This window comes from Oryctolagus cuniculus, chromosome 4 (assembly GCF_964237555.1).
Source record: "Oryctolagus cuniculus chromosome 4, mOryCun1.1, whole genome shotgun sequence".
Taxonomy (NCBI): Eukaryota; Metazoa; Chordata; class Mammalia; order Lagomorpha; family Leporidae; genus Oryctolagus; species Oryctolagus cuniculus.
The window spans coordinates 100,346,283-100,374,180 of NC_091435.1; the positions used below are offsets into that span (position 1 = coordinate 100,346,283).

At 44.1% G+C, this 27,898-nt stretch overlaps 1 protein-coding gene across 7 annotated transcripts in view; it reads left to right on the top strand.

Moving 5' to 3' along the window:
- Positions 1 to 27,898, top strand: part of GNB4 (G protein subunit beta 4) — a 79,349-nt gene that overhangs the window by 6,101 nt on the left and 45,350 nt on the right. The window contains exons 2-3 of one of the 7 annotated variants that reach the window (XM_051859160.2): positions 15,281 to 15,391; positions 15,866 to 16,001. The exons of 3 other annotated variants lie outside the window; for them this stretch is intronic. In XM_051859160.2, the coding sequence (XP_051715120.1) occupies positions 15,386 to 15,391; positions 15,866 to 16,001 (142 nt within the window). In that variant the 5' untranslated portion in view covers positions 15,281 to 15,385. The remainder of the gene's footprint in view (positions 1 to 15,280; positions 15,392 to 15,865; positions 16,002 to 27,898) is intronic. 3 more of the 7 variants (XM_051859159.2, XM_051859162.2, XM_051859161.2) reach the window with 3 other exon arrangements.

Here is a 27,898-nt window from a genome sequence, read left to right on the forward strand (position 1 = left end):
ATCCACTGATTGATTCATTCACCAAGTGTCCCCAGTAGCTGGGTCTGGACTAGGCCAAAGCCAGGAGCCTGGAACTCCATGTGGGTCTCCCATGTGAATAGTGACCCAAGTACTCGAGCCATCACTGGCTGCCTCCCAGGTGTCCATTATCAGGAAACTGGATCTAGCAGGAACTCAAACCCAGGCAACTCTGATACGGAATCTGACATCCTAAGTGGCGTCTTAACTATTTCTCCTGAAGAACTTTTTGTTGTTGGATTGGAATTAAGTGTCAATATGAACTCATGATTAAAATATATATTCATGTATGAATATTTCCTAGCTCTGTCTGATGAAAGGGCTTGGAAGCAATGACATCCAAGTAACTGAACACCACTAATGCCCATGAGTCAACTGCTGATTTCCGAGCTGGGGCAGGGAAAGTATAAGATGAGCCTTGGACATCTTGAATGTCAAAGTAAGGAAGTGTTCAAAAAGCTGATGGCATATCAGGACATAGGAGCTAGCTTGAGGGTGTTCCTGAGGGCTAAATCTGGGAAAAGTGGAGCATCCAAATGGATAATGATAGTAATGGATTATAACCCATTGAATAAAATAAGGAGAAGGTTCTTCCTAGTAGAAAGCCATTTAAAAAAATGCAGAAGGAACAAAAAGTCTGGAGTTTGCAGCTGTCATCGTAATATTAATTCAGGTGAGTGTTACACAGTTTCAGATGATCTCTCTGAAGTCGTGACCGGGGGAAGCAGTATTTCACGGTAGGGAAACCTGGCACACATCATCTTAACCAAGTGAGCGATCAAAGTTAGCATCACCAGCACGTCCCTCTTGATGTGCTCCAACTGGAACTTCATTATTTTTCTGTGGTATTTCTAAAGTGCATAACCAAAATCTAATTACCAGGAAACAATGAGGGAACCATAATTGAAAAATCATTCTCCCAAAGTAACTGGCTGTGCTATTCAAATATGTCAGTGTTGTGAAAGACAAAGGCTGGAGAACAGTTCCTGATCAAAGTGAACTCAAGAGACAGGACAGTGCTACATGGGATATTGACAGAATTTGAAAGTATACTGAATTATTAAATAATAGTATTATATCAGTGTTAAATTTCCTTAACTTGATAATTTTACTGGGGTTACCTAACAGAGTGCCTTTGTTCTTAGAAGATAAAACAGTGAGGCCGGCGCCGGGGCTCACTAGGCTAATCCTCCACCTGCAGCGCCGGCACACCAGATTCTAGTCCGGTCGGGGCGCCGGATTCTGTCCCGGTTGCTCCTCTTCCTGTCCAGCTCTCTCATGAGGCCTGGGAGTGCAGTGGAGGATGGCCCAAGTGCTTGGGCCCTGCACCCCATGGGAGACCAGGAAAAGCACCTGGCTCCTGCCTTCAGATCAGTGCGGTGCACCGCCGGCAGCAGCGGCCATTGGAGGGTGAACCAACGGCAAAAGAAAGACCTTTCTCTCTGTCTCTCTCTTTGTCCACTCTGCCTGGCCAAAAAAAAAAAAAAAAACAAAAAAACAAAAAACCAAAAAAAAAAACCAGTGAATTATTTAAGAGATTTAAGAGTAAAGGGTCAAAACGTCCTCAGCTTTTTCTTAAATGGATAGGTAGTAGTGATAATTATGAAAATAGAGACTGATAAAGTAAATGTGGTACATGTTAATAATTGGTAAGTCTAGGTGGAAGGTAGGAAGGTATGAGGGTGATCACAATACTACTTTTTTCAAGTTATGTTTAACATTAGAAAAATATTTGGGGCCAGTGCTGTGGCATAGAGGGTAAAGCTGCTGCCTGCAGTGCCAGCATCCCATATGGGTGCCAGTTCAAGTCCCAGCTGCTCCACATCTGATCCAGCTCTCTGCTGTGGCCTGGGAAAGCAGCAGAAGATGGCTCAAGTCCTTGGGCCCCTGCACCTGCATGGGAGACCTGGAAGAAGCTGCTGGCTCCTGGCTTCAGATCGGCTCAGCTCAAGCCACTGTGGCCATTTGGGGAGTGGACCAGTGGATGGAAGACCCCTCTCTCTCTCTACCTCTCCTTCCCTCTTTGTGTAACTCTGAATTACAAATAAATAAATAAATAAATCTTTAAAAAAAGCTATTTGAAAAGCAGAGTTAGAGACAGCGGGGGGTGGGAGGGAGACAGAGATCTCTTTTATCTGCTGGTTCACTCCTCAGATGACAACAGCTAGGGGTGGGCCAGGCTGAAACAAGGAGCCTGGAACTCCATCTGGTCTCCCACACGTGCCGCACAGGCCCACGCATGGGGACTATCCTCCACTGCTTTCTCAAGCACATTAGCTCGTGGCTGGGTTGGAAATGGAGCATCTGGAACTTAGGGGATGCCAGCTTTGCAGATGTCAGCTGAGCCTGTGCCACAGCGCTGGCCCTGTTTAAAATTTTTGAATGAAATTTAAAATTTTTCCAGGCAGGGGGCCGGCACTCTAGTGTAGCAGGGAAAGCTACCGCCTGCAGTGCCAGTATCCCATATGCACACCGGTTCAAGTCCTGGCTGCTCCTCTGACGATCCAGCTCTCTACTATGGCCTGGGAAAGCAGTACAAGATGGCCCAAGTCCTTGGGTCCCTGCACCCACGTGGGAGACCCAGAAGAAGCTTCTGGCTCCTGGCTTCGGATTGGCGCAGCTCTGGCTGTTGCAGCCATCTGGGGAGTGAACCAGCAGATGGAAGACCTGTCTCTGCCTCTCTTTCAAATGAATAAATAAATCTTAAAAAAAAAAAAAAGAAATTTGAAATTTTTTTTAAATGAAAAGTTAAAAATAAGACTTTGAAAAACAATAAGATTGCTTTGCTTAGAGTATTCTTCGAAAGATTCCATGTAGGCTGTCTCATCTTCCTCCTTCTAAACTCACTTGAGAGAGACTTTATCCCTACTCCTCCATGAAACCCTTCTTCTCAAGGTCACTAGGATGTCGGTTGTGCCACACAGCATCTTTCAATCACCTTTGGCACAGGCGATACGTAATTCCTTATTAAAACATTTTCCCTCCTTGTCTAGGAAACCGACTAGTTCAGGGTTTTATCCTGCCTTGTTGGCTGGAATTTCTAGCTCTTCTCCGTCCCAGTAAATGGTACCATGATCTCCCCAGATGCTTAGGCTACAAAGTCCAAGAGTTACCTTTAATTTCCTGTTTTACTCATCCTCAGCCTATTCTTCCATCAGTAAGTGTCTTAGTCCCTTTTCTGTTACAACAGAATGCCTGAGACTGGGTATTTATAAAGCAAAGTGTATCTTAGCTTACAGTTCTCGATGCTGGGACATCCAACAGTGCGGCCCTGGCGATGTGGGAAGTGGAGGGGCAAGTGGGCCTGTGCAAAGGAGACAAAACCTGGGAGGCAACTCTACGATCACCAGCTCTCATGGTAACCGATTCAGCCCTGCAACAATGACGTTACTCCCCCTTCATGACCTACTCACCCCTTGAAAATCCCACCTCCCAGCACCACCTCTCTGAAAATAAAATTTCAGCATGGATTTTGGTGGAGACAATCCTATCAGCGAGTATTATGGACTCTACCTTCTTTTGAACTTCACATTTGACTATTGTTACCTGCAATGTCACCATCACCACTCTGTGTCAGACTACCTTCCTTCCTGGCCTGGACTACTGCTCAACTGGTCTCTCAGCTTCCACTTTGTTCCCCATCAGCCAGCATGAGCTTTTAGAGATGTAAGTCAAATCAGATTGTACCTCGGCTGTCAGAATCCATGACTGTTAGATAAGATCTGCAGTCTTCCTCAAGATCAGAGGCCTGTGTGATCATGTGGCGGGGCTCTTGCCCACCTGCCTACGGTCATTGGCTCTGCCTCTCTGCTTTGTTCACCATCCTCACTCCTCACCAGCTTCTGTTGATCAAACAGCCAGGTCTGCCTTAGGGCCTGCACATTTACTCTTCTTCCAGGAATGCTTTTCTGCATTTGATGCATGGCTCATTTCCTCACTTCATGTGGGTCTTTACTTAGATTAAGTCCTTTAAAAATAGCTTTCCTAAGTCCTCTAACATCTGCAGGTTTTTTTCCCCCTTACCTGGTACTGATTTGTACTTTAAGTTATGGTATTTATTTCTGGCCTTTATTACTTTCTTCCTGGAATAAAGTGGGATGACAATGGAAACTTGTTTGTTTTGTTTACCACCGAAACCTGAGAGCTTGGGGTATGCCTGGTACTTGGGCAGGACTCAGATATTGTCTGAATGAATGAATGAATGTGTGCATGCATTAGTATTTGCTGACTCTGTTGCTGCTGTATTCTGGCTAGTGCTATTTCAGTTGGAGAGGATAGTGTCTAGAGAGCCTTGTAGCATTAGTGCTATTTAAGGTTTTTGGGTTATACTGGTACAGCTTCTCTGGAAGCTACCAAGTTTATCTGTGTTCAGTATTTCTCATTTTTACCTTTGTCTGCCCTCTGGTGGAGGTAATACTAATCGGCAACACAAGTAGAAGAGAAAAATAAGAAGAAATAAAAATGCAAGAACCTTGACCAAAAACTAGATAATTTTTTAAAAAATCAGATTTTGGAAATTTTAATTTTATATAAGCTTCCAAATTGATTATTATGACTGGAAAGTGAAATCAGAAAATCAGACAATAGTTAGATTTGAAGTTATCTGCTTAGAAAGAAGAAATGAAACCATTTAGCTCACCCCTAATGCTTTGATCACCTAAAACACTTCTGGCTTAAATATACTTCTTTCCCTTAATATATTTTAATTTTCAAAGACTTCTTGTTCTCAACTGTGGTGATCATTCCAGTTTCCCTATATTAACTTTTTCCGTGTCAGTTAATATGCAGGTGAGGAAGCCAATGAGCAAACCCCACGGCTGGACACTGGAGGCAGTGCTCTCAGTGAGTAGGTTTCATTGCGGCCTCCTAACTAAGGTGCCGTGGGTCATACAGGAACTTGAGGATTTCCTGGACTAGTGTTGTAGTGCACTGGGTAAAGCCACAGCCTTTGATGCTGGCATCCTGTGTGAACATCAGTTGGAGTCCTGGCTGCTCCACTTCTGATCCAGCTCCCTGCTAAAGCACCTGGGAAAGCAGCAAAAGATGACCCTAGTCTTTGGGCCCTTGTATCTATGTGGAAGTGCCGAATGGTGTTCCAGGCTCTTGACTTCAGCCTGGCCCAGCCCTGGCTGTTTTAGCCATTTTGGGGTAAACCATTGGATGGAAGATTCATTCATATTCTCATTCTCTCTGTCTGTCTATGTCTGTGTCTGTGTGTGTATGCCTCAATCTCTTTCAAATAAATAAATCATTTTTTTTTAAATTTCCTGTGGAGCAGAGCTATGCACAGAAATACCTGGTATCTTCACAGCATGTGTTCTGCACTACTAGTATTCCAGTATGTATCATGGAGAGCTGTTGCCTTAATTGCTGAGAGATACTCCTATATCTTATTTAAATTGTTTTGAAGTAGGAATCATATGAAATCATTTCTATACTTGTGTACTACTGACTTGCTAAAATAATATAACTTTATTTATTTATTTACTTTTTGACAGGCAGAGTGGATAGTGAGAGAGAGAGACAGAGAGAAAGGTCTCCCTTTTGCCGTTGGTTCACCCTCCAATGGCCGCCACGGCTGGTGTGCTGCGGCCGGCGCACTGAGCTGATCCCATGGCAGGAGCCAGATGCTTCTCCTGGTCTCCCATGGGGTGCAGGGCCCAAGCACTTGGGCCATCCTCCACTGCCTTCCCTGGGCCACAGCAGAGAGCTGGCCTGGAAGAGGGGCAACCGGGACAGAATCCGGTGCCCCGACCGGGACTAGAACTCTGTGTGCCGGCGCCGCTAGGTGGAGGATTAGCCTAGTGAGCCGCGGCGCCAGCCAAAATAATGTAACTTTAAAACACTGTTTTATTTGACAAACACAGAGTGAGTTCCCATCCTCTGGTTTACTCCACAAATGTCCACAAGAACCAAGACTGGTCTGAGGACAAGACAGAAGCTGGTTACTCAATACAGTTCTCCCACGTGGGTAGCAGGAACCCAATTACTTTTAGCCATCACTGCTGTTCCCAGGGATCTTACTGGCAGGAAGCTGGAGTCAGGAGCCAGGCCTGCAAATCAAGTTTGGGTACTGATGTGAGATGTGGGCATCTAACTAGTGACTGAACCAAATCCTGGCCTCTGATGTCTGTGTCTAATATTGCATACACCTTGAAGGTGTTTCTCTTTTGTTTTTCTTTTTTTCCCCAATTTTGGCTCTAGCAAGGTTGGTACCTATACTGTGTAGTTACTGCTAAGGAGATTTAGTATGCCTTGCCTAGTAAGGACAGACTCCCACCAACATGCTTACCTTACTTACATTTGGAACCTGCAAAGGGAGACTTTGTTCAGGGGAATAGCATTAGTGGTGGCATCTTTGCAAGTCCGTACTGGGAGCTCTGATATTCTCTTGATAGCTGTGCAATACTCCATTGTGTGAATGTATCATATCTACGGTCCTGTTGTTGTCTAATTAACATGGGACATAAGTTGCATATCCTGTGTTTAGGAAACCTCTACCCTTCCTTGAGATGTAAAGAAGGAGGCTGGTGTTGTGGCACAGTGGGTTAAGCCAATGTCTGAGACACCAGTATCCACTATTGGAGCACTGGTTTGAGTCTCAGCTATTCTACTTCCTATCAGCTCCCTGCTAATGTACCTGGGAAAGCAACAGAGGATGGCCCAGCGCTCCCACTCAATGTGGGAGATCCGGGTGGAGTTCCAGGCCCCTGGCTTCAGCTTGGCCCAGCCCTGACTATTGTAGCCATTTGAGGGGTAAACCAGTGGATGGAAGAAGTCTCTTTTACTCTCTGTCACTCTGCCTTTCAGGTAAATAAATCTGAAACAAACAAAAAAAATGACGGCAGTGACAGGGTGGTGTGGGAATTTAGTTAATGTCATGTGCTAACCTTTTAGCTGGGAAACGTCTGCACAGAGATTTGGGGGGGGGGGGGGATTCTGAGGGATGCCCAAACCGCAGGGGTGACGTGAGTTTCTCCAGACTGGCATGTGTGGTGGTGAGAGTGCCAGGACAGCAGAACAAAACTGTAAGTAACAATGCACACACTGTCCAAGCCACCCAGAGATGATAAGCCCCCTCTGGTTCTTGCATTCTGGGAGCATTCTTGCATTTTGGTGGGCATAGGGAGATGAGAATAGGGTAGAATCCCAAATAACTAGTCCGAGTCACTAATTAGCTGTTAGTCCAAGCCTGAGACAGCGATTATGTGATCTGTTAGTAAATCAAGTGTGATTGTGAAGTAGCAGAGGTAGATCTCTGTTCATCTCAGAATAGCATCACCTAGGTACGCTCCCTTTTTAATGAAAACCTCTCAAGATCTGCGGTGAGAGACGCTGATGGCTATATGCTGCTTCTGCTTATTCTAGGTATTTATTATGTGGTAAGGCATTTTTTATTTGAACTGTGAACACGGAATTTTAGTCACTTTTCCATGAGTATTTTAATTGCGTTATGTCACATTTTATCCTGTGAAGTCAAGTCAGCAAAGAAGCTGGATGATGATGCTTGTTAGGCACTCATAAATATTTTTTGGATGAAATTCTGATATCTCCAGTTGTCATATTTTACTCTTTTAGCGATGTAATTGATTTTTTAAAAAATTTTAGATATAATCAAAAGTAATATGTAACCAAGTCTGAAAAATTTAAGGGGTTGTTTCTGGTAAATACAAAAGCAAATTATGAGACTCTTAAGTGATAAGACTGGCTTGTATCAGTTAATGGTTTAGTGATCCGGAGGAAATCACATGTGGTCCTATCTAAAAATCTGAGAAAGGCAAGTATTTGGCATAGTGGTTGAGATGCCTACATCCTGCATCAGAGTGCCTCTATTCAGTTCCTGCTGTTGGCTCCTGACTCCAGCTTCCTGCCAATGTGGACCCTGCCAGACATCTGTGCTGGCTCAAGTGGTCAAATTCCTGCCACCCACGTGGGAGACCTGGATTGAGTTCCAGGCCCAACCCACTCCAGGGCCATTGGGTGGCAACTAGGAAGTGAGCCAGTGATTGGAGCTCCCTGCCTCTCAAGTAAGTAAATAAATTTAAAAATCTAAGAGTTGAAAATATTTGAGTTCTATGAGAAGAGAGAGGAAAAGGGTATGATTTGTAAGTCACATACTTATAATTTACATTCCTAACATTTGGTTCATAACATCTTCCAATACTAAAGCTAGAGGCTATTAGAGAAGGTAGTTTTAGGACTTTAAGGAAATGTTTTACAGAGCTGGTGTTTGTAACTTTAAGGGGGCAGTACTGATGGAAATATAAGCCTTCTAAAGATGGTTTTAGTAAATTCATAGACAGTAGTTTCAAAATATATTGTGTAAAGTTTAAGAGAAATCCTTAGTAGGTTGAGTTCAGCCACATTTTCATAAACACTTGGTTTTGGTGTCATAACATTTTAAATATATGTTCTATCATTGTACTTACTCCCTGATATATTATTGCTACTTGTCTCTCTCATGAGATGAACTTTTCTGATGATGTGGGTTCCTGTGTGTAACAAAGTAGGTGTTAAATATGTGTTTGAGTAGAAGAATGAATCACATGGTGATTAGATTTGATAATAGGTCAGAATCATGTTCTTATGTACTTTAAGACTATAGATAAAAATAGTAGGAATAATACAAGAAGATTTTTTAAGAAAGCATTATTTGTTTGAATGGCAGAATGACAGAGAGGGGGAAAGACAAAGAGATCTGTCTGCTGGTTCACTCCCCAAATGGCTCTAACTGCTGGGGCTGGGCCATACTGAAGCCAGGAGTCTGGAGCTCCATCCTGGTCTCCTCTGTGGGTGGCAAGGGCTCAAAGACGGGTCATCCTCTGCTGCTTTCCAAGTGCATTAGTAGGGAGCTGGATCAGGAGTGGAGAAGCTGAGGCTCAAGCCAGCACTCTGAGATAGAATGCCCATGTGGCAGGCGGCAGCTTAACCAACTGCACAACAGTGCCAGCTCCAGGAAAATCTTGGAAACTTTCCCAAAATGTTGACTGGAAAAGAGCTGAACTGACTCATTTAAAGCTTTCACTGTGTTTCAGTTTCTGTATAGATGTAGGAATTTTAAAGAATACACCAAAAGAATAAAAATGTATCAACGCTACATTTAAAACATGCATTCTATACTGTGTTCTTACTCCATGGATGCCTATTCATCTTTTATTTTTATTCATAAAATTTTATAAGATCTTGGAATTTATCCCCATTTAGATTTCTGCATCAATGACAAAAGACCTAGTTGTTATCCACATGATTCATCTCAAGTGGATCCATTTATTATATGTGGATAAGAATGTTGTTCTTCTTAATCAGTTTATGACTGTGGACTGATCACTTTTTGAGAAAACACAATCACAGGTTCTTTTTTTTTTTTTTTTAAAGAGTTACACAGAGAGAGGAGAGGCTCAGATTGAGAGAGAGAGAGGTCTTCCATCTGCTGGTTCACTCCCCAGTTGGGCGCAACAGCTGGAGCTGTGCTGATCCGAAGTCAGGAGCTTCCTCCGGGGCTCCCACACGGGTGCGGGGGCCCAAGGACTTGGGCTGTCTTCTGCTTTCCCAGGCCATAGCGGAGAGCTGGATTGGAAGTGGAGCAGCCGAGTCTCGAACCAGTGCCCATAAGGGATGCCGGCACTTCAGGCCAGGGCATTAACCCGCTGCACCACAGCACTGGCCTCACAATCACGGGTTCTTTAAAAAATATTATATATATGGGGTTTTCAGAAAGTTCATGGAAAATATATATTATGACAAACTGGGGCCAGCGCTTGGCGTAGTAGGTAAAGCCACCACCTGCAGTACTGGCATCCCATATGGGCACCAGTTCAAGTCCCCGCTGCTCCACTTTTGATCCAACTCTCTGCTGTGGCTTGGGAAAGCAGTAGAAGATGGCCAAGTCCTTGGACTCCTGCACCTGCATGGGAAACCCAGAAGAAGCTCCTGGCTTTGGGTCAGCACAAGTCCGGCCATTGCAGCCATCTGGGTAGTGAATCAGCAGGTGGAAGACCTCTCTTTCTTTACCTCTCCTTCTCTCCCTGTGTAATTATTTCAAATAAATAAATCTTTTCTTTCTTTCTTTTTTTGGACAGGCAGAGTTAGACAGTGAGAGATAGAAAGGTCTTCCTTCCGTTGGTTCACCCCCCAAATGGCTGCTACAGCCGGCGCACTGCGCCAATATGAAGCCAGGTGCTGCTTTCTTGTCTCCCATGCGGGTGCAGGGCCCAAGCACTTGGGCCATCCTCCACTGCCTTCCCAGGCCACAGCAGAGAGCTGGACTGGAAGAGGAGCAACTGGGACTAGTACCTGGCGCTCCAACCAGGACTAGAACCTGGGGTACCGGCGCCGCAGGTGGAGGTTAGTCAAGTGAGCCATGGTGCCTGCCATAAATAAATCTTAAAAAAAAAAAAAAAAAAACCAACTTAATGTATTTAAAAAAATTTTTTTGCACCAAAATAGACTTACCTTCTAAGTCCATTTTTCATGAACTTTTTGATGTATCCTTGTATGTAAATAACCTTTTTAAAAAAGATTTATTTAAAAAGCAGGGTGACAGATCTTCCATTTGTTAGTTCACTCCCCAAATGGCTGTAGCAGCCAGGGCTAGGCCAGGCCAAAGACAGGAGCTTCATCTGGTCTCCCACAGGGGTGACAGGCGCCTAAGTACTTGAGCCACCATCTGCTGACTTGCAAGTGTACATTTATCAGGAAACTGAATTGGAAGCAGAGGCGGGACTCAATTCCAGGCATTCTGATATGGGATGCTGGTGTCCCAAGAGGAAGCTTAACCTTCTGTGTCACCATGCCTGCCTCTATCAATCACTTTTGGCATTTCAAATCCAAGTTCTTATTTTAGTTAATTCCAAAAATACATGGGACACTATTTTCTAGTTGAGTATTTTCTCATATACTTTTCTACTTTTTTAAATATTTATTTTATATATTTGAAAGGAAGAGTTAGAGTGGTAGAGACAGAAAGGTTTTCTATCTACTGGTTCACTTCCCAAACTAAATGGCTGCAATGACCAAGGCTGGGCCAGGCTGAAGTCAGGAGCCAGGAGCTTCTTCTGGGTCTACCACATGGGTGCAGGGGCCCAAGGACTTGGGCCATGCTCCATTGCTTTCCCAGGTGCACTAGCAAGGAGCTGGGTTGGAAGTGGAGCAGCTGGTACTCAAACCCGTGCCCATATGGGATGCTGATGCTGCAGGCTGGGGCTTTAACCTTCTACGTCACAGTGCCAGCCCAATTTAAGTTTGTTCTTCAAGTATTTTTTCAAGTGGCATGAGTATTTCAAGATAAAACGAAAATAGCTTGGTTCTTAACTAAACTATCCTTCCCAACTCTGGTGTTTGTGTTATTTTTATATTTCATAATGAGTAAAACAAGACCAAATACAAGCATTATTATAAAGGAACTGATACCTGCCTTTTGAGCAAAGAGAAAATAATATATGTAATATGTCAAAGAATTGTTAGGCCGGCGCCGCGGCTCACTAGGCTAATCCTCCACCTAGAGGCGCCGGCACACCAGGTTCTAGTCCCGGTCGGGGTGCCGGATTCTTTCCTGGTTGCCCCTCTTCCAGGCCAGCTCTTCCTGTGGCCCAGGAAGGCAGTGGAGGATGGCCCAAGTGCTTGGGCCCTGCACCCCATGGGAGACCAGGAAAAGCACCTGGCTCCTGCCTTCGGATCAGCGCAGCGCGCCAGCCGTGGCGGCCATTGGAGGGTGAACCAACAGCAAAGGAAGACCTTTCTCTCTCTCATTATCCACTCTGCCTGTCAAAAAAAAAAAAAAAAGAATTGTTAATGATTTCTTTGTAATAGCAATCTAAGTTAGTATTGAGAAATGTGAAGTTTATATGAGAACTTCTCTTTTTTTTAATCTATGGCCTTTTTTTTTTCTTTTTAAAGGTTTATTTTATTTTATTTTATTTGGCAGAGTTACAGGGAGAGGGGAGAGGCAGAGAGAGATCCTCCATCCTATGGTTCACTTCCCAAATGGCCACAACAGTTGGGGCTGGTCTAGTCCAAAGCCAGGAGCCCAGAACTCCATCCAGGTTTCCCATGTGAGTGGTGATCATCTTCCACTGCTTTTCCAGGCACATTAGAAGGGAGCTGGATCAGAAGCAGAGCATCCAGGACTGGAACTGGCACTCCATATGGGATGCTGATGTTGCAAGCAGTGGGTTAACCCAGCATGCCACAATGTGGCCCCTCTCCAGGGCTTCTTGTTACACTGCCAAGTCAGCCTCCATGGGGCTGATCCTTTGAGGAGAGAAAGGCTTTAGGTCCACTTCCAAACAAAGAGGCAGGAGAAATAGATCTACCAACTCGAATGGGGTCTGGGGCAAAGCTTTATGGATCAGAGAGGAGAAAGCTGGACCCAGAAATGCCTAGTAAGGCACATCTTGGTTGGAGAGGCTTGAAATCAGGCCAGCATGGTAAGGTGGACTTTTAATTCTGCATTTCTGTGTTTGAGGGACCACTCAGTTTGAAATGGTTTCAGTGCACCCAACTTCTGGTGTTGCTGTGGGCTCTTTGGTCCTGCCAGTTAGATTTTCCTTCTTTGGGGCCTGGGTTGTGTGACTGTGTTCTGGGACCCATCTGTGCATGTATGGCCACATCCTAAAAAGCAGGGACTAAAGCATTTTGGCCAGACTCCTGGTTAAAGCACAAAGCAGGGAAGCTTTCAGGAAGAAAGGAAAAGCCTAGCGAGAGGTTTTTATGTTTGAGTCAGAGAAACCTGGTGAAAGTGCAGCTGATACCACTCCTCTTTCTTCCTGAAGCCATCCTTCAGAAACGAAATTCACAGCCTTGTTCCAGGAATGGGAAATTATTTCATTCTACTTTAAAACCTGTTAAGATGAAATGTGATCCCTGTTAAACATAAGAGTGGGAATAAGAGAGGGAAGAGATGTACAATTTGGGACATGCTCAAGCTGACTTGCCCCAAATGGTAGAGTTAGAAACATACCAGGGGACTCCAATTCAATCCCATCAAGGTGGAATGTACCAATGCCATCTCACTAGTCCAAGTGATCAATTTCAGTTCACAATTGATCATAATGAAAGGACTAAGAGTCAAAGGGAGCACATAAACAAGTCTAGTACCTGCTAACACTAACCGATAGAATAAATAAAGGGGAGAGTGACCCAACATGGGAAGCGAGATACTCAGCAGACTCATAGAATGGCAGATGTCCTAAACAGCACTCTGGCCTCAGAATCAGCCCTAAAGGCATTCCAATCTGGCTGAAAAGCCCATGAGAGTATTTCAGGCATGGAAAGCCAAGACACTCTGGCAAAAAAAAAAAAAAAAAAAAACAACAACAACAACAACAAACAACTAAAGCTAAATGAGGGATCTCTGTGAGTGAGATCCCAGTGGAAAGAACAGGTCTTCAAAGAAGGAGGTACCTTTCTCTGAAGGGAGGAGAGAACCTCCACTTTGACTATGACCTTGTCTAAACAAGATAAGAGTCGGAGAACTCAAAAGGCTTTCATAGCCTTGGAAACTCGTGACTGGAGCATAGGGAGGTTACTGATGCCATAAACAGGAGTGTCGATTTGTAAAGTCAACAACAGGAGTCACTGTGCACTTACTCCTCATGTAGGATCTCTGTCCTTAATGTGCTGTACATTGAGATTTGATGCTATAATGAGTACTCAAACAGTATATTTCACTTTGTGTTTCTATGGGGGTGCAAACTGTTGAAATCTTTATTTAATGTATACTAAACTGAACTTTTGTTAAAAAAAAAAAAAAAGAAATTATCAATTCCCAACTTGACTCTCACTGGGATTAAACATGACAATAGGTATGATCTGATTTCATTATCATTTAAAAAACCATCTATTATTTTTCACTTTATGTTTCTGTGTGGGAGCAAACTGTTGAAATCTCTACTTAATGTATGCTAAACTGATCTTCTGTATATAAAGAGAATCGAAAATGAATCTTGATGTGAATGGAAGGAGAGAGGGAGTGGGAAAGGGGAGGGTTGCAGGTGGGAGGGACGTTATGGGGGGGAAGCCATTGTAATTCATAAGCCGTACTTTGGAAATTTATATTCATTAAATAAAAGTTAAAAAAAAAAAAGAAAAAAAAACCTGTTAAGAATGGGAATAATTTTTTGTGTCTTCATGTTTTTAACAGTATTATTGTTATGTTTGACTGGGGAGACATTGTGAGTGCCACTTGAGTTGTTTTTAGGAACTTCTTAATGTATGAACACATGTTCTTGAACTTTCCTCCAGTCGTAGTTTTAGACTGCTTGTTAAGGAGAGTTTAGACCCATGGTTCTCTGACTCTGGGTAGTGTCAGAAGCACATGGAAAGCTTGCTGAGACACTTACTGCTGGGCTTGCCCTCAGGGTTTCTGGTTCTCTAGGCCTAGGAAGGGACTTGTTCGCATTCCTAATAATTTCCTAAGTGATGCCAGTACTGCTAATCTGCTCCCTTTAAGAACCACTGATTTATTATTTCTTTCTTTCTCTTCTCTTCCCTTCTCTTCTTCCCTTTCCCTTTCCCTTTCCTTTTCTTTGACAGGTAGAGTTATAGATAGAGACAGAGAGAAAGTTCTTCCTTCCGTTGGTTCACTCCCCAAATGGCCAGTACGGCCCACGCTGTGCCGCTCCGAAGCCAGGAGTCAGGTGCTTCCTCCTGGTCTCTCATGCGGGTGCAGGGGCCCAAACACTTGGGCCAACCTCCACTGCCCTCCTGGGCCACAGCAGAGAGCTGGACTGTAAGAGGAGCAACCGGGACTAGAACCCGGCACCCATATGGGGTGCCGACACTGCAGGTGGAGGATTAACCAAGTGAGCCACGGGCCAGCCCCTATTATTTATTTTTAAAAATGAACTGCCTGGCCAGCGCCGCGGCTCAATAGACTAATCCTCCGCCTTGCGGCGCCGGCACACCCGGTTGTAGTCCCAGTCGGGCACCGGATTCTGTCCCGGTTGCCCCTCTTCCAGGCCAGCTCTCTGCGGTGGCCAGGGAGTGCAGTGGAGGATGGCCCAAGTGCTAGGGCCCTGCACCCCATGGGAAACCAGGAGAAGCACCTGGCTCCTGGCTTCGGATCAGCGCGGTGCGCCGGCCGTAGAGCGCCGGCTGCGGCGGCCATTGGAGGGTGAACCAACAGCAAAGGAAGACCTTTCTCTCTCTCTCACTGTCCACTCTCCTGTCAAAAAAAAAAAAAAAAAAATGAACTGCCTGAAGTAGATGTGACTTTTTATTTAATTTGTTTTTTTTTTTTTTATTTCTTTTATTTATTGGAAAGGCAGAGTGACAGAGATCGATCGCTCAATCGATCTTCCATCCACTGGTCCATTTCCCAGCTGGACCAGGCTGAATTTACGAGTCTGGAACTCCATCTACATCTTGTATGCAGGTAACAGAGACCCAGGTACCTGGACTATCCTCTGCTGCCTCTCAGGTGCACACTAGCAGGAAGCTGGATCAGAAGCAGAGATGGGACAGAAATTCAAGCATTCCTATATGGATCAGGTGTCCCAAGCAGTGGATTAACCCCCTGTGCCACAACACCTGCCCCCAGAAACTGCTGATTTATATTTGCGATTATCAATCATGTTCTTCCCTCACATACCTGAAGGCTAAAATGTTAACAGAAGTGTCTCAATTCCAGAGTCAAAGCACCTGGCCCAGAGGAGTGGGGCTGTGATCATCAGTAGGTGGATAGACATACCTTGAGAAAGCTGTTCAAGAGGTTGGGTGTGTTTTTCTCCTGTCCCGTTAACCCTCTCTGATCCAGCTTCCCCCCTCACACCCCCCCCCCCACCCACAGACACATGAGAGCCCTGCTCTGTAGGATAGAGTGCTGATGTTAGTTCATGTCCTTGTCCAGAAAAGGAACCTGGCCTCTGGCGTCAGCAGGGAGGAGGTAACAGCTGCCTTAGTGCCTCTCCAGAAGTTCAGCAGAGAAAGCAGTAGCTGCACTGCCAGGAAGCTGGGGGTTGGGGCCATGAAAGGAATTCTTGCTGGTAATGATTTCGTTTCCCTTCTTAAAAAAAGATTAATCTATTTGAAAGATAGAGTTACGGGGTTGGGGGAGAAAAAGAGAGAAAGAGAGCCAGTGCTTTCATCTACTGGTTCACTCCCCAAATGGCTATAATGGCCATGGCTGGGCCAGGCTGAAACCAGGATCCTGGAACTCCATCTGGGTCTCCCACATGGGTGCAGGGGCCAAGCACTTGGGCCATCCTCCACTGCCTTCTCAAGAGCATAAGTGTGGAACTGGATTGGAATACTCCCACCAGTATGCCCTTAGGCATGCCGGGATTGCACGCAGAGGCTGTTAACCTGCTGTCCCACAATGTTGGCTCCTATTTTCTTTTTCTATGTAAAGTATTTTGTTAATGTATCTATCAACAGCTATGGGAAATACTGAATAATGTTTGTGATTGTTGCTTCTTCAGGTATTTCCTTTGCTAAGCCAAATGAGCTCTGACTTAAGTTCCCAAGGACGTTTAGTAAATGTGTATTATTTCCCAAGCAATCCCATGAGGTAGCTGTTAGTATCCCTGCTGCACAGACAAGGCAGTTGAGGTCCCAAAAAGTTAAACAGTTCCTAGAGTCACACTGTAAGAAGAATCACTTTCAGGTGCCATTGAGTTGTGTGAACTTGGGTTAGGTCCAAAGTTTCCTCTTCAGTAGAATGAGGACAATATTGCTGCCACCTCCTGAGGTTGAGTTACATGAAGAGCTTTGAACAGCACATGCACATAGTAAGTGCTTAGCAAACGTTACCTTTTGGGTGGCTAACTCCTCTTTAGTATCTTTTAAGTTGAGGGGTCATCCTGCTCCTGTGCCAAGTAATTGTTCTGATAGGTATTAAAGGTCGGCCACATCTTGTCCACAATTTAGAAATCCAAGGTGCTCTGAAAACCATAGTTCTCCTCCTCCCCCAAATCATTTAGTGGCAAAACTTTGTGTGACCTGCACTCATTTGATGGCACAATGTGACCTGAGTTAACATGAAACTGTTGCTAGTCTATTTTTTACCTATCAAATGTGATCAGTGCTGTAGAAATCTGACTTCTTGATTGTGTGGGATGCTGCCCTAGGGTCCTGGTGGGGTGTTAATGCCGTATGCAATGAATGTACTGTTTTAAAACCTGAGAACTTCCAAATACTGAAATACATCTGGCCCTAGTTTGGGATGACAGATTATGGGCCTTCATGTATATGCATTTAATATGTCCAGCTTCATTTTTAGACAGCAAATCCCCGAGACCTAAGACTTATTCATATGTAGCCCGAGTTTCTGTCACATTTGGTAAATAGTGAGAGAATGAATCCTACCAGAACATAACCATTAGGTAAAGGCAGAGAGATTGGGTGAACTCTTTCTTTGGGGGTAAATGCTCAATATCAAAAGTAATTTGGTGGGGCCGGCACCACAGCTCACTAGGCTAATCTTCCACCTGCGGTGCCAGCACCCCGGGTTCTAGTCCTGGTCGGGGCACCGGATTCTGTCCTGGTTGCCCCTCTTCCAGGCCAGCTCTCTGTTGTGGCCCGGGAGTGCAGTGGAGGATGGCCCAAGTGCTTGGGCCCTGCACCTTCATGGGAGACCAGGAGAAGCACCTGGCTCCTGGCTTCGGATTGACGCATATCACTTTGGTCTGGCCCAGCCCAGGCTGTTGGCAAGCATTTATGGAGTGAACCAATGGATGGGGGTTGGGGGATGATGGGGTGTGTGTGTGTGTTTCTCCCAATCTGTCATTCTGCCTTTCAAATAAATAAATAAATCTTAAAAACAAAAAAGCCTTTTCATCAGAGGGGGGTGGCCATAGTGGCCATTTAGGGGGTGAACCAATGGAAGGAAGACCTTTCTCTTTCTCACTGTCTAACTCTGCCTGTCAAAAAAAAAAAAAAAAAGTAATTTGGTAGCAAAATCAAAACTTAATGCCCTATACTACAATTTCAGCATCTCCAACTTCTACTTTCTTCTCTTATCCACTTGCTACATGCAGCTGTAGGTTTTGGCTAACTTCTTGAGAAAGCCACCTGGAGATATTTGTATATGGAATACTTGGGGTGAATGGGCATGTGTATTTTTAAATTTGTTGGTAAGAATGATCATAAAAGTGTTAAATGCCTTACCTGATTAATTATGGTTTTTAATACTTATTTTTAAGTATAAAAATATGAATCTGAGCTGAAAAGAGAAAAAAAGTTAGAAAATTTAAATATAAGAAATTTGAAGTTGACTTTTCTGATTAGTAGATATAAAATTTTTTCTTTATTTGAGAGGCAGAGAGAGAGGTAAACAGAGTTCCCATCTGGTGGTTCACTCCCAAAACGCCCTCAGTGTTTGAGGGGTCTGGCTGAATCTCGGATCCTGGAACTCAATTCAGGTCTCCCATATGGGTGGCAAGGACCCAGCTATGTGAACTATCAAAGCTACCTCCCAGGTCTGCATTGGCACAGAGCTGGAAGCAGGAGCCAGCGGCAGGTGACAAACCCAGGTGCTCCAGTGTGGGAGCATCCTAACAGGAGTCTTACCTCCAAGTCAAACACCCCCCTCTGATGAAAAGGCTTTTTTGTTTTTAAGATTTATTTATTTATTTGAAAGGCAGAATGACAGATTGGGAGAAACATGCACACGCGCGCACACACACACACACACACACACCCCATCATCCCCCAGCCCCCATCCATTGGTTCACTCCATAAATGCTTGCCAACAGCCTGGGCTGGGCCAGACCAAAGTGATATGGGCCTGATTATCTTAATTTTTATTCTAGGTCCTTGCTCCCACAAAGAAAAAAATTCAAAGCAGAGGCATCCTTATATATAGTGCACAAGTGAGAAGAGGATTTATTTAACAGTGAGAATAAACATAGATTCATGCATGAGTCTGGGCCACCTCACACAGAGAAATACCACCCCATCATGAGTGGGCCATAGGGTTGCTCATGAAAGACAGGAAAAGAGCAGTACTTCCAAGTGTGGTCTGTGGTGAAAAGAACCCTTTTCCTTGGTCTCAGCCTCTTCTGTGAGGTAGGGGGTGGTACCTTAATTGGGTAAACAAGCAGGCTGGGTCTTAACACACTTCTTGGTCCCAGATGAGACAGAGGTGCATCCTGGGAAGGTGGGCATATCAAGCTGACAGTTAAAGACATAAGGTTACCTTGCAAGAATTCCAGCTCACTTAAGCTTACTAACTGCCTAGTTATATCAAAAGGCAGGAGCTAGAAATTCCATCCAAGTCTCCCATGTGTGGGGCAGGAACCCAAGCACTTGGGCCTTCATATATTGCCTCCTAGGCACATTAGCAGGAAACTAGATTGGAAGTGGAGGAGCCAGGACTTGAACTGGCATTGGACATAGCATTCAGGAGTTGCAGGCTGTGGCAAAACCCTCTGCACCAGAATACCCACCCCTGATGAACAGACTTTTAAGGGAAAAAAAAAATGTAGATTTTTTTAAAGTAAAATTTAAAATATTCTTTCATGCCTTATATGAGCTTTTGTGATCATGAAAATTATTAGTAGCTAAGAAATAACTTGTATTTCCTTGTCTCATAGATTAAAACAGCTGTTCACTAATACAGCAGTATAATTGTACAGACTACATAATGCCTTGCTTTAGTAAAAGCTCTGTGGGCATTTTAAGATGTGGAGTAAGAAGGCCATTGAATTATGCAACTGTATTTTTTCCCATTTTTTAAAAACCAAATTGGCTGAGCTACAATGACTCCTTGGTGTCTTGGTATTTGTAACTGGTACAGCTGAACTTTCAGAAGGTAACTGATGGGCTGCTTTCTGCTCAGTTTAACAATGTTTTCACTATGAGAGCGTCATTTAAAATGTGTTCCAGGAATCAAATATTCCTGTGGAAAAAGAACTCAGTCAAGTTATAGTAACTGAAAACAAGAGCACTGTGCTTTTTAATCAAACCATGTCTGTTAAGCTGTTAGTTTAAAATTACTTTAATCAGCAGTTTCACTTCAAAAGCTGTGATAAATAGCTCCGATATGACCTTGAGCAAAAATCGCCACCAGTGAAATTCCAGGCCTGTGTTGTGGTACAGTGAGTTAAGCCTCTACCTGCAGTGCAATACCAACATCCCACATGAGTGCCGGTTTTGAGTCCTGGCTGTTTCACTTCTAAACTAGCTCCCTGCTGACATGCCTGGGAAAACAGCACAAGATGGCCAAAGTACTTGGGCCCCTGCCTCCCACATAGGAGGTGCAGGTGGAGCTCTGAGCTCCTGGCTTCTGCTGAGGCTATTTGGGGAGTGAACCAACAAATGGAAGATTCATTCTCTCTCCCCTCTCCCCACTCTCTCCCTCTCCAACTCTGCCTTTTAAACAAAGAAATCTTGAGAACGAGAGGGAGGGAGGAAGAAGGAAAGAAACAACAGAAAGAGGCAGCATAGTTGAATGGTGAAAAGCCTGGGTTTCAGAATCATGGATACTTGGATTCAAATCCTAACTCTACCCTAAGCTGAAGCAAGTTATTTAATCTAAGTCTCAGTTTCTTTTTCTTTCTTTATGTTTATTCCATTTCATTCATTTTATTGTCCCCAGTGGACTTCACAAACATTGGGTAATTAGACTACAGTCATCTCTGATCCATATGTGACCCACTTTTATATATTTATATTTTGCTCACTAACGGTATGTAAACACCTGTAAAGCAAATACCCAACTCAAGAATCATAAAATTTTCAATTATTTGCAACTACTATGTATTCTTCCCAAATAATTTTTTTCAATATTTATTTATTTATTTGAAAGAGTTACAGAGAGAGGTAGAGACAGAGAGGTCTTCCATCTGCTGGTCCACTCCCCCAATGGCCACAATGGCAGGAACTGAGCTGATCAGAAACCCAGAGCCAAGAGCTTCTTCTGGGTCTCCCTCATGGGTGCAGGGCCCAAGGACTTGGGCCATGCTCCCCTGTGTTCCCAGGAGCATTAGCTGGATCAGAAGTGGAGCAACTGGGACTTGAACCAGAGCCCACATGGGATGCCAGCACTGCAAGCCAGAGCTTTAACCCATTGCATCACAGCACCAGCCTGCCAAATACTGTTTTATCATTGCCTTGTTTTAAGGGAAAACCTTTGTGGTTTAGTGGGTAAAGCTATTGCCTGTGATGCCAGCATCCCATCTGGGCACTCGTTTGTGTCCAGGCTGCTCATTTCCAATCTAGCTCCCTGCTAATGCACCTGGGGAAGCAGCAGAAGATGGCCCAAGTACTTGGCCCTGCACTCATGTGGGAGACCTGAAAGAAGCTTCTGGTTTCAGAGAGGTCCAGTCCAACCGTTGCAGCTGTTTGCAGAGTGAACCAGTGGATAGAAGATATACTTCTCCTCCCCTCCCATCTCTTCCCCTCCCCTCCTCTCTCCTCTCCCTTTTTTCTCTCCTCTCCCTTTTTTCTCTCCTCTCCCTTTTTTCTCTCCTCTCCCTTCTTTCTCTCCTCTCCCTTCTTTCTCTCCTCTCCCTTCTTTCTCTCCTCTCCCTTCTTTCTCTCTCTCAACTCTGCCTTTCAATTGAATAAATACATCTTTTTTTTCAACTTTTATTTAATAAATATAAATTTCCAAAGTACAACTTTTGAATTATAGTGGCTTTCCCCCTATAACCTCCCTCTCACCCACAACCATCCCATCTCCCACTCCTTCTCCCATCCCATTCTTCATCATGATTCATTTTCAGTTATCTTTATATACAGAAAATCAACGTAGTATATGCTAAGAATAAATACATCTTAAAAAAAGAGTTATAGGGGCCTGAATTTTTGTGCAATGGGTTAAGCTGCTGCTTGAGACACCAGCATCCCATTTCAGAGCACCAGTTAAAGTCCCAGCTGCTCTGCTTCTGATCCAGTTCACTGCTGATGCACCTGGGAAAAGCATTAGAAGATGGTCCAAGTGTGTGGGCTACTGCCATCCACATGGGAGACCCCGATGAAGTTCCAGACTCCTGCACAGTCCCAGATGTTGCAGCCATTTAGGGAATGAACCAGCTGATGGAAGAACTCTCCCCCCCGTGTCATTTTATCTGTCAAATCATTAGAAAAAAAATTTGTATTACATATGTATCGTAAACTATTTATTTGGTTTAGCTGTTTTGAATTTTGTAAAAGTGGTATTCTGCTAGTATGTGGCTTTTGGGACTTTTCCTCCTCTTGATATTGCTTTTTTAAGATTTATGTATTTACTTGAAAGTCAGAATTGCAGAGAAAGAGAGGTCTTCCATCCGCTGGTTCACTCCCCAGATGGCCTCAATGGCTGGAGCTGCGCCAATCTGAAGCCAGGAGCCAGGAGCTTCTTCTGGGTCTCCCACGTGGGTGCAGAGGCCCAAGGACTTGGGCCATCTTCTGCTTTCCCAGACCATTAGCAGAGAGCTGGATAGGAAGTGTAGCAGCTGGGACTTGAACTGGCGCCTATATTGGATGCTGGCACTGCTTAACCTGATACGCCGCAGAGCTGGCCCTGTTTATATTGTTTTAAGATTCATCTGTGAGGGGCAGTGCTGTGGCACAATAGGTTAATCCTCCGCCTGTGGCACCAGCATCCCATATGGGTGCTGGTTCTAGTCCCGGCTGCTCCTCTTCCCATCCAGCTCTATGCTATGGCCTGGGAAAGCAGCGGAGGATGACCCAAGTCCTTGGGCCGGTGCACCTGCATGGGAGACTGGGAAGAAGCTCCTGGCTTTGGATTGGCACAGCTCCAGCCATCTGGGGAGTGAACCAACAAAGGAAGACCTTTCTCTCTGTCTCTTCCTCTCGCTCTCTGTAACTCTACCTCTCAAATAAATAAAATCTTTAAAAAAAAATTTAAAAAAATGAACTTCTGATTGTTTAAAAAAAATTCATCTATGTTGTGTGTAATAGCAGGTCATTTATGTTCACTGCTGTGTAATAATTCATTGTGAAAGCATGGTCGTTATTAATTGTCAGTGGGCATTGATGTTCTATTGTCATTGCAATAATGTCATATAACACTGTTATACCTTGCACTTGAGCATATGTGCAGTGTTCTTTAGGGCTTATACAAGTACAACTAGAAGCAGAATTGAATCGTCAGGTAGAAAGATACACATATCATCACCTTTGTTAGATGTTGCCAAATTGCTTTCTAAGGAATTGTCTCAATAGAGTATGAGTTGCCATTTTTCTACAATCTTGCCAACCTCTGATTGAGATAAAAAAAAATGTAGTCCCTTTAATATGTGTGAAATGGTAACCTTTTAAAAAATTATTCATTTGAAAGGCAGAATTTCAGAGAGAGAGAAAGAAAGAAAGAGAAACAGAGACAGATCTTCTGTCCACTGGTTCACTCCCGAAATGGTTGCAAGCAGCCATGGCTGGATCTGGATCAGAAGTGAAGCAGCTGGAAAATGAATTGGCACCACATGGGATGCTTGGATCACAGGCGGTGGCTTAACCCTTTGTGCCACATTGCCTGCCCCAGTATCCTGTTTTAATTTGTGCTTCCCTGATTACAGAGACTATCTTTTCACTTATGTATTGGCCTCTGCAGTTTTTCCTGCTGTTTGCTAATTTGTATCTCAGCACATATTCCTGTTGGATTGTTAGTCTTTTCTGTTATCAGTTTGAAGGAATTGTTTCCAAAATTCTAGTTCCTAAAGCTTTACTTGAATTTTAACGTGTTGCCATCTTCTCCCAGTCTGAGTTGATTTCTGTTTTTTTATCTTTGGTTTCTTTCTTTCTCTTTGGGGTACAGGAGAACTCTCTTCTCATCAGGGATACATTGTATCACCCAGCCCAAGATGCTCTTCCTGGTCTTCTGCTGGTAGTTAGGGGTAATTGTGAATAGCAGCCGCAGCAGAAGTATGTGTAGTGATGGTGGTGTTTCAAAGAGTCCTTGAGCTGCTGGTGAGCCTTTAAAGATATTCTCTCTTCCATGCTGGAAACTTAAATAGTACAGGGTGCGGCCGGCGCCACGGCTCAATAGGGTAATCCTCCACCTGTGGCGCTGGCACTCCAGGTTCTAGTCCTGGTCGGGGCGCTGAATTCTGTCCTGGTTGCTCCTCTTCCCGTCCAGCTCTCTGCTGTGGCCCAAGTGCTTGGGCCTTGCACCTGCATGGGAGACCAGGAGGAAGCACCTGGCTGCTGGCTTCGGATCAGCGCGGTGCGCTGGTTGCAGCGCACTGGCTGCAGTGGCCATTGAGGGGTGAACCAATGGAAAAGGAAGACCTTTCTCTCTGTCTCTGTCTCTCTCACTGTCCACTCTGCCTGTCAAAAAAAAAAACCACAAAAAAAACAAAAAACAAAACAGGGTGCTTAATGCCTGTGTCTTCAGCTTTGGGGCCTCCTGGTCAGATCTGGGTCCTTGAGAGAAGTCCCACTCAACTTTTTTTTCTATCTAGAAAACTTGTCTTTAAGGTATACAAACATAATGCATTTATTTAAAAAAAAATGGTCTACAAGAAACCCACTTTTTTTAAAAAAAAAAAGGATCAATTTTATTTATTTGAAAGAGTTCCACAGAGAGAGAAGGAGAGGCAGAGAGAGAGGGAGAGATGGGGGTGAGGGGGTCCTCCATCCACTGGTTCTCTCCCCAGTTGGCTGCAATGGCTGGAGCTGCACTGATCCAAAGCTAGGAGCTGGGAGGTTCCTCCGGGTCTCTCATGTGGGTGCAGGGAGCCAAGGACTTGGGCCATCTTCCACTGCTTTCCCGGGCCATAGCAGAGAGTTGGGTCAGAAGTGGAGTAGCCAGGACTCAGACTGGTGTTGATATGGGATGCCGGCACTGCTGTTGGTGGCTTTACCTGCTATGCCACAGCACTGGTCCCATGATGTGTTTTATAAATACAAGTTTATTTATTTATTTATTTTATTAGACAGAGAGACAGAGAGAAAGGTCTTCCTTCTGTTGGTTCACCCCCGAAATGGCTGCTACGGCCAGAGCTACGCCAATCCAAAGCCAGGAGCCAGGTGCTTCCTCCTGGTCTCCCATGCGGGTACACAGGCCCAAGCACTTGGGCCATCCTCCACTACCTTCCCGGGCCACAGCAGAGAGCTGGACTGGAAGAGGAGCAACCAGGACTAGAACCTGGTGCCCATATGGGATGCCGGCACCACAGGAGGAGGATTAACCAAGTGAGCCATGGCGTCGGCCCCCTACAAGTTTAGGAACATAGTAATTCTTCCTGCCCTACTCGCCCTGTCACCCTTCTTCCTCCTCCTCCTCCTGTTCCCTTTCTAATTTTTTTACTAAGACCTATTTTCAATCAACTTTATACATATAAGGTTAACTTTATACTAAGTAAAGAGTTCAACAAATAGTATAAAAAAAACTGTGCCTCAGCAGTTGAGATGAGCTATTAAAAGTTACATCTCAAAGTGTCAATTTCACTTTTATAGATTATCTTTTAGATGCTCTATTAGTTACCACAGATCAGGGAGAACATAGGTATTTGTCTTTTTGGAACTGGTTTATTTCATTAAGTATAATGTTTTCTAGTTACATCCATTTTATTGTGAACTACAGGATTTCAAAAAAAAATTTTTTTTACCACTGGATAGTATTCCATTGTGTACATATCCCATAAGTTCTTTATCCAGTCTTCAGTTGACAGACATTTGGGTTGATTCCATATCTTAGCTATGGTGAATTTATTTGCAATAAACATGGGGGTATAGATAACTCTTTTTTTGTTAAGATTTTATTTATTTATTTATTTGAGAGGTAGGGTTACAGACAGTGAGAGACAGAGAGAAAGGTCTTCCTTCTGTTGGTTCACTCCCCAGATGGCCGCAGCGGCTGGAACTGTGCTCATCCGAAGCCAGGAGCCAGGAGCCTCTTCCTGGTCTCCAATGCAGGTGCAGAAGCCCAAACACTTGGGCCATCTTCTACTGCTTTCCCAAGCCATAGCAGAGAGCTGGATCAGAAAGGAGCAGCCAGGACTAGAACCGGTGCCCATATGGGATACCGGCGCCACAGGCAGAGGATTAACTCACTGTGCCATGGCGCCGGCCCCTAGATAACTCTTTCATATGCTGATTTCATTTCCCTTGGGTAAATTCCCAGGAGTGGGATGGCTGGGTCACATGGTAGGTCAGTATTGAGATTTCTGAGGTATCTCCATGCTGTCTTTCACAGTGGCTGTATGAGTTTACATTCCCAGCAGCAGTGGGTTAGGTTACCTTTTTCCCTACATCCTCACCAGCATTTGTTTTTTATTGATTTCTGTATGAGAGCCATTTTAATGGGGGTGAAGTGAAACCTCAATGTGGTTTTGATTTGCATTTCCCTGATGGCTAGTGATCCTAAGCATTTAAGTCCTTTGCCCATTTCTTGACCGGGTTGTTTGTTTTGTTATTGTTGAGTTTCTTGATCTCTTTATATGTTCTGGTTATTCATCCTTTATCAGTTGCATAGTTTGCAGATACTTTCTCTCATTCTGTTGGTTGCCTCTTCCCTTTGCTGAGTGTTTCTTTGGCAGTGCAGAAGTTTCTCAGTTTGATTTAATCCCATTTGTCAATTTGTGCTTCTGGGATTTTTTCCAAGAACTCTTTGCATATGCCAATGTCTTGCAGGGTTTCCTCAGTGTTTTCTAATAATTTGGGGGTATTGGGTCATAGATTTAAGTCCTTGATCCATTTTTAGTGGGTTTTTGTGTAAGGTGTAAGGTAGGGGTCTTCCTTCATATTTCTTTATGTATGTGGAGATCCAGTTTTCCAAGCACCATTTGTTGAAGAGACTGTCCTTGCTCTAAGGATTGATTTTAGCTCCTCTGTCAAAGATAAGTTGGTTGAAGATGTGTGGTTTGATTTCTGTAGTTTCTGTTCTGTTCTGTTCCATTGGTCTATCCATCTGGGTTTTTTTTTTTTTTTTTTTTTTTTTTTTTTTTGACAGGCAGAGTGGACAGTGAGAGAGACAGAGAGAAAGGTCTTCCTTTGCCGTTGGTTCACCCTCCAGTGGCCAACGCGGCTGGTGCACTGTGCTGATCCGATGGCAGGAGCCAGGTACTTCTCCTGGTCTCCCATGGGGTGCAGGGCCCAAGTACTTGGGCCATCCTCCACTGCACTCCCAGGCCATAGCAGAGAGCTGGCCTGGAAGAGGGGCAACCAGGAATAGAACCCTGTGTGCTGGCACCGCAAGGCGGAGGATTAGCCTAGTGAGCCGCGGCGCCAGCTATCCATCTGTTTTTGTACCAGTACCAGGCTGTTTTGATTATTACTGCCCTGTAGTATGTCTTTAAATCTGCTGTTGTACAAGATTATTTTAGCTATTTGGGGTCCTCTGTGTTTCCAGATGAATTTCAACATCATTTTTTCTATATTTGAGAAGAATGTCCTTGGTATTTTGATTGGCATAGCATTGAATCTGTAAATTGCTTTTGGCAGCATGAACATTGTGATAATATTGATTCTTCCAATCCATGAACATGCAAGATTTTTCCATTTTTTGTATCTTCTATTTCTTTCTTTAATGTTTTATAATTCTCATCATAGAGATCTTTGACATCCATGGTTAAGTTTATTCCAAGATATTTGATTTTTTTTTTTAGCTGTTGTGAATGGGACTGATCTCAGAAGTTTTTTTATAAGCCATGTCATTGTTTGTGTATACAAAAGCTGTTGATTTTTGTGTGTTGATATTATATCCTGCCACTTTACCAAACTCTTCTTTGGAGGCATCATATTGTCCTCCTTATTCTTGTTTCTTGAGTTTCTGTGTTTATCTTTGGCATTTGTGAAGATACTAATTTTTTTTTCCCTGTAATGGTTTTTATGGCTTTTATCTTTGGATTATGCCTCTGTGGCTTAGTGGAGTGTCTGCTCTTTCAGTGAATATTCAGAGCTATGTGCTGTGTGTCACCTGGGAACTCTGTTCAGTGCTCCAGGGTGAGGGGCGTGTTTAAAGTGACACCCAAGTTGGGCATGGTAAATTTTTTTT